Source organism: Rhinopithecus roxellana, chromosome 6 (assembly GCF_007565055.1).
Source record: "Rhinopithecus roxellana isolate Shanxi Qingling chromosome 6, ASM756505v1, whole genome shotgun sequence".
In the NCBI taxonomy this organism is placed as follows: domain Eukaryota; kingdom Metazoa; phylum Chordata; class Mammalia; order Primates; family Cercopithecidae; genus Rhinopithecus; species Rhinopithecus roxellana.
The window spans coordinates 128,190,765-128,203,763 of NC_044554.1; the positions used below are offsets into that span (position 1 = coordinate 128,190,765).

A 12,999-nucleotide genomic window follows, 5' to 3' on the forward strand; every position below is an offset into this window, starting at 1 on the left:
TATTACATATATGTATAAACATATATGTCAAACTTGGTACTTAGTATATTGTGTAGCACATGGAAACCATGTAAAAATATCAGCTACTATTACTATATTAATACATTTTTATCCTTTGTAATGATATGTTTATACATGTAACATGTATATTCTTCTTAGACCTGCATCTTACATATTCTTCTAATACTCAAATGCTTGTAAGAATATGACAATAACAACAGAACAATGGTGAAGTTGAGTGCTCAACATGGCTCTTTAGATCCTATATAATTTCAGGATGAGTTACAGAACTGTGAAGGGTAAAGTAAGTATTCGTTCATTTATTCAGCAGTATTTATTGAGAATCTATCATGTCCCCAAAGCTGGGGATTCTATAACAAACCAAGATAAACAAAGTGCCACCCCAGTGGAGTATATATTTTAGAGCAGCACTGTCCAAGAGGAATATAAAGCAAGGCATACATGTAATTATAGCTTTTGCAGTAGCAGTAGCCACACTTAAAAAGTAAAAGGAGCCCGTTAATATAGCATTAGATAACACGTGCAGGGTCTGTACTGCAATCGGATATAAAGGAAACCTTACATAATATTACACAAAGTATCATATCACTTCTGAGCAGCAGTCAACTCACCTTTGGACCTTGTACTCCAATTCCTACTGGTCCTCGAGGGCCTGTAGGTCCCATTTGGCCTACTTCTCCCTAGTAAGAAAGGGGAATATTTTAATACAGCAGCAAAGTGAAAATAATATATTCCTGCTGTTGATCTCCTAAAACCTGTCGTATATCGATAAAGTAAAACAGTTTCATATGCTCAATTCATATATATTACCTGAAATCCCTTCAGATGGATGGATTTGCACAAGATTTGGAATATATGTAAATGAAAAATATACATAATATTTGATGTATATATGGTCTGACTTAAAATATAGGCCATATAGCATATTCAAAATTGATTTTTAAGGAGCCCCTTGTGGAGGGTATCTGGAAAAAGATAGGCAGTTGCATTCTAGAACAACTAAAATTGGCACAGGAAAAGCCAAGGTAACTGCTGATCAAGAGCAATGTCATAAGCAGAGAACACAACTTGAGCTTTCAAGGACAAGCTCCAAATCAAAACTCTCAAGAATAGTCAGAGTGGTCCATTGAGCGGCTTCTCACATGGACAGCTCTAAGGAGTGCGTTCTAAGGTTAGCAATCTCAGAGAAGTATTTTATATTGAACAATGATTCACGATTCTTAGAAGCAATATTAAGGATAACTAGTTAAATAAGTGCCATGCTCCTCCTCAAGGAAAAAATAATAGTTCCAATCTATGAGATAGTTTGATTCCCAAGTACATAAAACATTTTTATTTGTTAGGTCATTTCTGATCCCATCTCTTTAGCTATGGTTTTAGTAGTTGGACCTACTGTCAGAGTGGTGGTGAGAATGAAAGTTAGCCAACCTAGAAAGACACATAACCACTGGTTGCCTCTGTTAATATTACTGCTTGAGTTGCTAGAATAGGATCTCATAAGTAAAAGTAACAAAGAAAACAACAAATGAGAATTGCGTAAGTAAAACTTTCTTAAAGCATAAAGAACACATATTACATTTTCTAAATTGTCAGGAATATCAGTAACATTTTGCATTAAGTAGAGATCTCTGATTAAGTTCATTCTATCTGCTGTCTTCCAAATGTACTGGTACTGATCAGAAAACAGCAATTATACTATAGATATATTAAACTCTGCTCTCGTTTACAAAATTACCTTGGAACCAGGTAAGCCTTGTCCTGGGGGTCCTTGTGGACCAGGTGGACCAATAGGACCTTGGATTCCCTTTAAAATAAAATTTTATAAAATAGTATTAGTGAAATTAAGTAGTTTCAAATCCTCTAAAGTAAAACTTTAGTTCATACCCCATAATAAGTTACTTACACTCAATAAACATTTGTGGAGTGGGGTGGCAGAGGCTGCTAGTTAAACCACAATTTGCATTCTTCCCTATTTCCATATTAAGAGAAATTTTAGCTGGCCCATATGTCTGCCTAGAATAAAGACCAAATTTCTCAGTCCCTGTTGCAGCCAAGAGTGGCCATGTGGGCTAGATTCTAGCCAATGGGATGTGAATGAAGTGATGTGTGTAATTCCTGGTTCATGCTAAAAGAAGAGGTATGCCTTCTCCTTCCCTTTTCCTCTTCTTCAGTAGCTGGAATTAAGAGAGGGTGGTCACCCAGGATCACGCAGATGAGGAAAGCACCCTCAGTATGGCAGACTAACAAGACTGATTAATAGAGCCACTATACCAGCTTGGAGTTTTAAGTAAGGAAAATTAAATTACATCTAGTTAACCTATTTCATATCTCTGTCACATGTAGGCAAACCTATATCCCAGTTGTCCCAATATATATGTATCAGGATGGTAAATTGAAGGTTTGACCTAGGCTCTAAGAAGCAATAGTCAGTAGATACCAAACTGAAGAATGTTCAAACACTTGACTCGCTCCTTCACACTATAAAGGAGGTTTTTATACATGGGTATAAAAAGGGATGTGCACATACGTGTACATGTGTATATGTGGTTGTTTATATTTCACTCTATTTTGTAAAAGATCTGAGTTGATCAAGCCTCCAAATATTTAACAAAAATCTGTGGGCCATTTAAGAGATATTGTAAACATGTTGCTGGAAACAGAAGTTCCCTCGTAAACACATGAGGGAAAACACTCATTTTTATAAGAGAAATAGGAAGATCGAATATAACAAGAATGTAATGGATAAACACATAAAATTAAAGATAAGAATATTGAATAACTGAGGTTAAATTTAAGTAAATAAACAGAGGCTAAATTTAAGTAGAATTTATATCATTTGTCTTAAAAGGTAAATAAATGATTTTCTTGTTCAGATCATTTTACAAATAGAGGTCTCATTTCCAATCGAGATCAGCTCTATAAGGACACATCTACCTCAAAATTTTTTTTTTCTTTTTGAAAAGAAGAAAAGGGGGTGAGAAAATGAAAGAAGTACAAGAGTTGTTTTGTTTTGTTTTGTTTTTTCCCAAGCTGAAGAAGAACAACCTCCACCAAGGAACAGCATTAAAGGCGACAAGAAGCTGTAGGTAGGAGGTCTAGAATTCACAGGCCATCTGGACAGACTTGTCTTTGAACCTCATGTTTAGCCCCATAGTGGTGACTCAGCACCAGGAGTACCACAAGACCAATGTGACAGCATTGTCCGGCCACTTTCGGGATCAGTAAGCCCCTGCTAAAATCAACAAATAAACTACAAGGCTTGAGAATGTCTTCTGGTATCATCAAATCATGATTTGAGTAGCCCAAATATCCAGCTGTTAATTATTATCTAAATATTTATTTATACAATTATCTTGGCTTCTTCTGTACCTTAAGATTCCTAATGTGTTAGACTAGGTCCTCTGTCAAGGTTAAGGGAATGGAAAAAGGAGTCATACCCAACAAAAAAAGTAATAATAACAATAAATTAGCAGACAGTTAGAAATAAACCCGAAGTTAATCTCAACAATGACATTTGGAATTATCTCAATTTTTAAATTCTTCTGTTCTCCCACTACCCTAGATAAAGAAAGCACTATTCATTCTCTAAGCAATAGAATAATTCAAATCTTAATCATAAATCTTAATCAAACCTAACCTGCCACTTTCTAACCAGGAGATATTTAGCATAAAACTGGATTTGTTGGTCACTTTGATTATGAGACTGCATAAGTATACGGTAAACAACAAAGTATATGGTAAACAAAAAACTACATGGTTAACAACAGTAGAGAGTACTGTTATACTATCTTCACATTATTTAGATTTATCACAATACCTAGATTTTCCAAAAGTTATTAGAAGATTTTGGAAGTGGTTCTAATCATGAACGTAGACATTCTTACAGATCTTTCTTTTCTTCTCATCAACGGGCCAGGTGTCATTTATAAATTCTCTCTGTGGTTTGCTTCTATTCAAGAAGGGTACCCCTTAAACTAAGTGGTTACTTCTGATCCTGGTCCAAGTTTTAACTATATTACTTTTTAAAAAATTGGTATGTAGCTTGTTGGAGTGGTTGGTGGGGGGATACTACTCTACTCCTTTGGGAGAGAGTGGGGTTCAATTTTCACAAAGCTTCAAGGAGAAAAAAAATATGCAAACCAGCAGGTAAGTAAACTGTTGTTCCCAAGGGGAACTAAAAATATTGCAACAAAACCTTTACCTTGTTAATTAGGTTTTAATGTTAAAAGTCACAGCCTCACGAAACACACTACCTATTTTTTAAGCCTTTGGAAGTTCTAAAAAATAAATCTTCTCATGAAACCATCTTATCCTTCCCTATATTCATTTCTGGACTTATACTCCATTGCAATTAACTGTCAAACATACTCATAGCTGTTTGCAGGACTGGACTTCAATGAAGACCAAGATGGGGCTAGAATGTTCTGCACTGAAGGGAAAGGAAGAATGCATTAATTACCTGTTCTCCTTGACTCCCAATTCCTGGGATCCCCATTGGTCCTTGGGGTCCCACAGGTCCCATATCCCCCTGCACAGAAATATAACAATAAAACAAAATCTTATTATTTCATACTTTGCTAACCTGGAATTAAGCTATGTTAAAATCTATCTTTATACCATAAAAAAAGTTCAACATGGAAAATTATAAAACTTTATTTTATTCCTTTTAAACAGTTTATAGTTCAAATTCTCCAAAATAGTAAATGACATTTTTGCTATTTGGTCTAAGTTAGTGAGCATTTGTATAGGCTTATATTTATCAATCATTTTTCTTACAAACAAAAATTCCTGAATAGTTGTTATGACATAAACATTTCCTGCTAAGATTATAACAGAAATATTTAAAAGTAGAAAATTCATAGGATATAATAAAAAAAGAATTTGAGAGACAAATTGAAGAAAAATATTTTAAAATTTTCTAAATACCCTTTCCCTCCAAATCTTATTTAAAAGGCATTTTGAAAATTAAGAAATGATCTCAAGTGAATGCAACAAAATTAAAGAGCCCTATTTTTCTTCTTCCATGAAATTGAGAAAAGAAAATTAAAGTACCAGCAAGCAGAACTTAATTCATTCTTTCTGTGTCTTTATACAGATGTTTGTTGAGTGCCCATTATATGCCAGAAAGTGTTCCAAACACTAGGAAAATAACAGTGACCAAACAGCTCAAAATCTCTGTCCTCCATTGAGCTTAGATTTTAGTAGGGGAAACAAGATAGTCATCAAGACAGGTAGATAAAATAACTAGTCTGTTGAATAATAAGTGTGAAGGAGAAAAATTAATCAGGGAAGAGAGGAGGCAGCAATGATTTTGGTTAAGATGTCCAGAGATGACGTCACTGATGAGAGGCAATGAGCCAGGTAGAAACCCAGAAGAAAAGCATTCCAGGCAGAGAAACAGCCAAAGCAAAGATGATGCCTGACATGTTCCAGAAACAGCAGGGAGACAGTGCCAGAGAAACCATCTCCATGAGGGAGAGCGGTAAACAATGAAGTCAGAGAATTATGGCAGTGGAGTCAGGTAGAAGGATTACTGGGACCTTTGAGGCCATTGTAAGGACTTGGCTATTCTCTGAGTGAGATAGGAAGCCACTGGAGGGTTTTGAGAAGGGAAGTCAGAGATCTGACTTGGTTTTTAAGGCCCCATCTGGAAACTGTATGGAAAACAGACTGAAGGGAGGTCTACATGAGAGATAATGGGGCACAAACCAGCGTGTTGAGAGCAGAGGTGGTGGGGAGTGCTCAGAACCTGGAAAATGTTGAAGGTAGAGTGATGGGATTTGCTGAGGATTGAGAGGACTCCAGGATGTCTCCAAGGCTTTTGGCAGAATAGAGTTGTCATTGACCGAGAAGAAAAAGCCTGAGAGAAAAGTAAGGTTTGAGGTGGAGGGTGATATCAGGAGTTCAGTTTTGGACATGTTTAGTTTGAGATGCCTAAAATGAACATTCGAATGGTGATATCAAGTAGGTGGGGGAGGCCTGGGATGAGAACATAAATTTGGGAGCCCACAGTATATAGATGATATTGAAGGCCATAATTGAGTGACTTTGCCAAGTAATAGAAAAAAGAGACTGTCCCAGGACTGAGCCTGCCCTTTAAGCACTCCAATCATTAGAGGTCAGAGATGAAGAAGCCACAGCAGTGGAGACTGAGAAGGAAGCAGCCAGAGAGACCAAGTGAAGAGAGTGTTTCAAGAAGGTGAGGGATCCATCTGTCAAATGCTACCAACAGGGCAAATAAGTTGATGACAGAGAATTGACTACTGGATTGAGTAACATGGTTAAGATGCTCATTTTAATTGCAGTTGTATTTAGACTACATTAGGGCTGCAAAACTTTTCAACAGTTGGATAGTAAACATTTTGGACTTGAGGGTCATAATAACGTCTCTTTTGCAATTGATCAATGCTGCATTGGTAGTACAAAAGTAGCCATAGATAATACATAGTGAACAAGTATACCTGTGCTCCGATAACATTTTATTTATAAAAACAGGCAGCCAGCTCCACAGCTGGCCCATGTTTGAACTAAATAAATATGTTTTTATGAAAAACAATGTATCATTTGGCAGGCGCAGTGGCTCACGCCTGTAATCCCAGCACTTTGTGGGGCTGAGGTGGGCGGATCACCTGAGGTCAGGAGTTCGAGACCAGCCCAACCAACATGGAGAAACCCCGTCTCTACTAAAACTACAAAATTAGCTGGGCATGATGTCACATGCCTGTAATCCCAGCTACTCAGGAGGCTTAGGCAGGAGAATTGCTTGAACAGGGATGTGAATGTTGCGGTGAGCTGAGATCATGCCATTGCACACCAGCCTGGGAAACAAGAGCAAAACTCTGTCTCAAAAAAAAATGTATCATTAGATCAAACTTTATATAATATTAAATATATAGAACCTGTACTAAGAGATGCCCTGGAATACACTCCTTAGTGTTCTACTTTCTATCAACCCTTGATCTACATAAATATTATGGAAGGAAAACATAATGGACTCAAGTTCTGGCTCAGAGCTGGATTATTCTGATTCAGAACTTGATTTCTTATGCATCAGATATTGTGCTACATCCTTTCATTTATCCTCACAACAACCCCGGTAAAGTGGTAATCCCCATTTTTCAGATGAATGTAAGTAACTCACCCCAGGTCACACAACTGTTAGATGGCAGAAGTGAGAGTCAAGTCCACTCTGACTCCAAAACCCAACTCATAGCCACTAGTTTGCAAATATTTGTTAAACACGTAAGAGAGGGTCCCTTTTTGTGCAGTGTTATTGACATTTAAATACCCACGCCATAAGTACAACTTTGTTTTGTACCTTTATATATGAGAGGCCTTATCAGAGGCGTGTGTATATTATCACTTGAATCACAGACACCAAGGGTCTCTGAATCTAGTGTTATATGTAAAAGAATAGGAAAGGAAGAAAGGAAAAAGAAGATGGTATTGAGGGAACAGCAGATAAAAGCTTTGCTATGTAATAATATCCTGATATTTCAAAGTGTTTTCTTTGCATGAGCTCCAGATGTAAAAATACACGCACCATGTCACAACACCACCTGAAAAAGTTAATTTACTGAACTCATAAAACAATGGTTCTGTTGTATTCAGTTCTCACTGCTCCAAAGGAAGAAAGAGCATCTTACGTATTTTTTGGAGTATTTTGGAGCTGCAGTACAACCAGAGCTAAGAGACTTGAAAAAAGAATTGTATTGCATCTAAAATTCATATCACTATTTATTTCTGCTATTTAAATACAAACAGCTAGAAGAAATAACTACCAGCAAATAAAAATAAGTCATTCAAGATTGAAACCCAACACTTGATATAATTATGAATATCAATTGTTATTCCAATATAATATACAATATAATGATATGCTTAAAGGCTGATATATAAATGACTCTGAATTGATATGAGCTCTCTGATTTTTCACACATTTCTTATATCCTTCCCCCTCTGGCAGCTTCACTTCCACTGCTTTTTATGGCTGTATCAGCCTCTAGTAGCTTCTATCACCAGCCCCATTCCCATTTCTAATCTGGTATAATCTGCAGCTGTTGTAAAGAAAACAAATAGCCAGTGAGAAAGAGAAAAGCAATCCCTAACAATGAGGAGCTGACCTGACCCTGGCAACTAGGCTGTAGTGCCAAACACAAACAATTTGACAAATCACCAAGATCAGACAAGGCCACCCCATGACTGTGATGGACCAAGAGGAAAGCCAGACTATTCCATAATTATATCTAAGCACAGACAAAAACAGCAAACACTGTACAAAACCCTCAAATGATCAAACATCTCCAATATTGGCTAAAATGAGTGATGGCTACTTCTACCAGTTATGACTCAGCCTAACTCCATTTGTCCCAACTTCTAGATGAGATTCATTAAATACCCAATCTTAAATTTATCTCCAATTATTGATAACATTCAACCCAGAGCCCATCCCTGATTCCTTTTTTTTTTTTTTTTTTTTTTTGAGATGGAGTCTCACTCTGTCGCACAGGCTGGAGTGAAGTGGCGCAATCTCAGCTCACAGCAAGCTCTGCCTCCCGAGTTCACACCATTCTCCTGCCTCAGCCTCCTGAGTAGCTGGGACTACAGGCGCCTGCCACCATACTCGGCTAATTTATTTTTTATTTTTTATTTTTAGTAGAGACGGGGCTTCAACGTGTTAGCCAGGATGGTCTCGATCTGCTGACCTTGTGATCCACCCTCCTCGGCCTCCCAAAGTGCTGGAATTACAGGCGAGAGCCACCGTGCCTGGCCCTGATTTCTTAAATGATTCCCAAACATCACCTAACACAAGCACAAATCCTATAAAATATCTTTCATCCTCTTCCTGAGTCCCTGTAGGTTCATCGTATGTGGTCTCCCTCCCTACAGAGTCAACAAGCCTTGTATTGCATCTAAAATTCATATCACTATTTATTTCTGCTATTTAAATACAAACAGCTAGAAGAAATAACTACCAGCAAATAAAAATAAGTCATTCAAGATTGAAACCCAACACTTGATATAATCATGAATATCAATTGGATGTCTGCCAGAGGCACTGGGAAAAGGCCACAGTGGGAAGGAAACCTCCAACTGAATTTGTAATAATTTCAACAGATTGAGAAGTCTCCTGGTCAGAGCTCAGGAAAGGGCATGAATCCAGTGTGCAGACTCCACAGGCAGGGGAAGAAAGAAAGCTCTACTGACTTTCCTATTTGGGAGGCGGGAAGCCTGGGACAGGTTCTCAACCCTGCTCACCCACTGCCTGGAAACAGACTCCGTGTTGTTGGAGGGGCACAGTGGGAGTGAGACCAGCCCTTCGGTTTGCATGGGAGCTGGGTGAGGCCTGTGACTGCCAGCTTTCCCCCACTTCCCTGACAACCTGCATGGCACAGCAGAGGCAGCCATAATCCGCCTAGGTACACAACTCCACTGACCTGGGAACCTCACCTTTATCCCCCACAGCAACCACAGCAAGACCCGCTCTAGTAGAGTCTGCGCTCAGACACACCTAGCCTTGCTCCCACTTAATAGTCCTTCCCTATCCACCCTGGTAACTGAAGACAAAGGGCATATACTCGTGGGAGTTCTAGGGCCCCGTCCGCCACCTATTGCTTCCCATACTACCACAGCTGATGCTCTCTTGAAAGTACCACCTCCCAGCAGGAGGCCAACTAGCACAAAAATACTGCACTAACCAACAAAAGCTAAGGACCTTCACAGAGTCTATTTCACCCCCCTGCCACGTCCACTGGAGCAGGTGCTGGTATCCATGGCTGAGGGACCCACAGACGGTCCACATCACAGAACTCTGTGCAGAGAGCCCCCATTACCAGCCTGGAGCCCAGTAGACTTGCTGGGTGGCTAGATCCAGAAGAGAGATAATAATCACTACAGCTCGGCTCTCAGGAAGCCACGTCCCTAGAAAAAGGGTGAGATTACTACATCAAGGAAACACCCCATGGGACAAAAGGAATTTAATGACAGCCTTGAGCCCTAGAACTTCCTTCTGACAGAGCCTACCCAAATGAGAAGGAACCAGAAAACCAACTCTGGCGATATGACAAAACAAGGTTATTTAACACCCTCCAAAAAATCACACTAGCTCACCAGCAATAGATCCCAACAAGAAGACATCCCTGATCTACCTGAAAAAGAATTCAGAAGGTGAGTTATTAAGCTAATCAGGAAGACACCAGAGAAAGGTGAAGCCCAATGTAAGGAAATGTTTAAAGTGATAAAAGAAATGAAGGAAGAAATATTTGATGAAATAGATGGCATAAATAAAAACAATCAAAACTTCAGGAAACGTGGATGCACTTATAGAAACGCAGGCTGGGCACAGTGGCTCGTGCCTGTAATCCCAACACTTTGGGAGGCCGAGGCAGGTGGATCACCTGAGGTCAGGAGTTCGAGACCAGCCTGACCAACATGGAGAAACCCCATCTCTACTAAAAATACAAAAATTAGCCAGGTGTGGTGGCACGTGCCTGTAATCCCAGCTACTCGGGATGCTGAGGCAGGACAATCACTTGAACCCAGGAGGCGGAGGTTATGGTGAGCTGAGATCGCACCATTGCACTCCAGCCTGGGCGACAAGAGCAAAACTCCATCTCAAAAAAAAAAAAAAAAAAGAAAGAAATGCAAAACCCTCTGGAAATTCTCAGCTATAGAATTTAACAGGCAAAAGAAAGAACTTCAGAGCTCAAAGACAAAGTTTTCGAATTAACCCAATCCAACAAAGACAAACAAAAAAGAATAAGAAAATATGAACAAAGTCTCTAAGAAGTCTGGGATTATGTTAAGCAACCAAACCTAAGAATAATCGGTGTTCCTGAGCAAGAAGAGAAATCTAAAAGTTTGAAAAATATATTTGGAGGAATAATCGAGGAAAACTTCCCCACCCTTGCTAGAGAATTAGACATCAAAATACAAGAAGCTCAAAGAACACCTGGGAAATTCATCACAAAAAAGATCATCACCTAGGCACACTGTCATCAGGTTATCTAAAGTTAAGATGAAGGAAAGAATCTTAACAGCTTGTGAGGCAAAAACACCAGGTAACCTATAAAGGAAAATCTATCAGATTAACAGCAGATTTCTTAACAGAAACCCTACAAGCTAGAAGGGATTGGGGTCCTATCATCAGCCTCCTCAAACAAAACAATTATCAGTCAAGAATTTTGTTTCCACTGAAACTAAGCTTCATATATGAAGGAAAGATACAGTCTTTTTCAGACAAACAAATGCTGAGAGAATTTGCCACTACCAACCCAGCACTACAAGAACTGCCAAAAGGAGTTCTAAATCTTGAAATGAATCCTGGAAACACATCAAAACAGAAACTCTTTAAAAATTTCACATGACCTATAAAACAAAAATATGATTTAAAAAAGGTATACAGGCAACAAATAGCATGATGAATGGTACCTCACATCTCAATACTAACATTGAATGTAAATGGCCTAAATGCTCTCCTTCAAAGATACAGAATTGCAGAATGGATAAGAATTCACCAACTAACTATCTACTGACTTCAGGAGACTCACCTAACACATAAGGACTCACTTAAACTTAAGGTAAGGGGATAGAAAATGGCATTTCATGCAAATGGATGTCAAAAGCAACCAGGGGTAGCTATTCTTATATCAGATAAAACAAACTTTAAAGTAGCAACAGTTAAAAAACACAAAAAAGGTCATTATATAATGATAAAAGGCCTTGTCCAATGGAAAAATATCACAGTCCTAAATATATATGCAGCTAACACTGGAGCTCCCTAATTTATAAAACAATTACTAATATACCTAAGAAATGAGAGAGACAGCAACACAATAACAGTAGTGCACTTTAATACTCCACTGACAGCACTAGACAGGTCATCAAGACAGAATGTCAACAAAGAAACAATGGATTTAAACTATACTCTGGAACAAATGGACTTAACAGATACTTACAGAACATTCTACCCAACAACCACAAAATATACATTCTACTCAACAGTGCATGGTACTTTCTCCAAGATAAACCATATCAAAGGCAACAAAACAAGCCTCAATAAGTTCAAGAAAATTAAAATTATACCAAGCAGTCTTTCAGACCACAGTGGAATGAAACTGGAAATCAACTCCAAAATGAACCTTCAAAGCCATGCAAATACATGGAAATTAAATAACCTGCTCCTGAAAGATCATTGGGTCAAAAATGAAATCAAGATGGAAATTTTAAAATTCTTCGAACTGAATGACAGTAGTGACACAACCTATCAAAACCTTTGGGATACTGCAAAGGTGGTGCTAAGAGGAAAGTTCATAGCCCTAAACACCTATATCAAAAATTCTGAAAGAGCACAAACAATCTAAGGTCACACCTCAAGGAACTAGAGAAACAAGAACAAACCAAACCCAAACTCAGCAGAAAGGAAATAACCAAGATCAGAGCAGAACTGAATGAAATTGAAAATAAAAAATTCAAAAGATAAATTAAACAAAAACTCATTCTTTGAAAATATAAATTGGTTGGGTGTGGTGGCTCACGCCTACAATCCCAGCACTTTGGGAGGCCGAGGCGGGCGGATCACAAGGTCAGGAGATGGAGACCATCCGCTAACACGATGAAACCCCATCTCTACTAAAAATACAAAAAAGTCAGTCGGGTGTGGTGGCGGGCGCCTGTGGTCCCAGCTACTCGGGAGGCTGAGGCAGGAGAATGGCATGAACCCAGGAGGCGGAACTTGCAGTGAACCAAGATTGTGCCACTGAACTCCAGCTTGGGGGACAGAACAAGACTCTGTATCAAAAAAAAAAAAAAAAAAAAAAAAAAAAAAAAAAACAAAGAAAAGAAAAGATAAATTGATAGACCATTAACAAGATTAACCAAGAAAAGAAGGGAGAAAATCCAAATAAGCTCAATTAGAAATGAAACAGGAGATTTACAACTGGCACCAAAAATCAAAAAGAAATCCAAACAGAAATCCAA

At 38.5% G+C, this 12,999-nt stretch overlaps 1 protein-coding gene across 2 annotated transcripts in view; it reads right to left on the minus strand.

Moving 5' to 3' along the window:
• COL28A1 (collagen type XXVIII alpha 1 chain) overlaps positions 1-12,999 on the minus strand; it is a 181,406-nt gene that overhangs the window by 104,333 nt on the left and 64,074 nt on the right. For both annotated transcript variants that reach the window (XM_010353063.2, XM_030931865.1), the window contains exons 16-18: positions 4,481-4,549; positions 1,757-1,825; positions 633-701 (exon numbers count right to left, since the gene is read on the minus strand). In XM_010353063.2, coding sequence (XP_010351365.1) covers positions 633-701; positions 1,757-1,825; positions 4,481-4,549 — 207 coding nt within the window. The remainder of the gene's footprint in view (positions 1-632; positions 702-1,756; positions 1,826-4,480; positions 4,550-12,999) is intronic.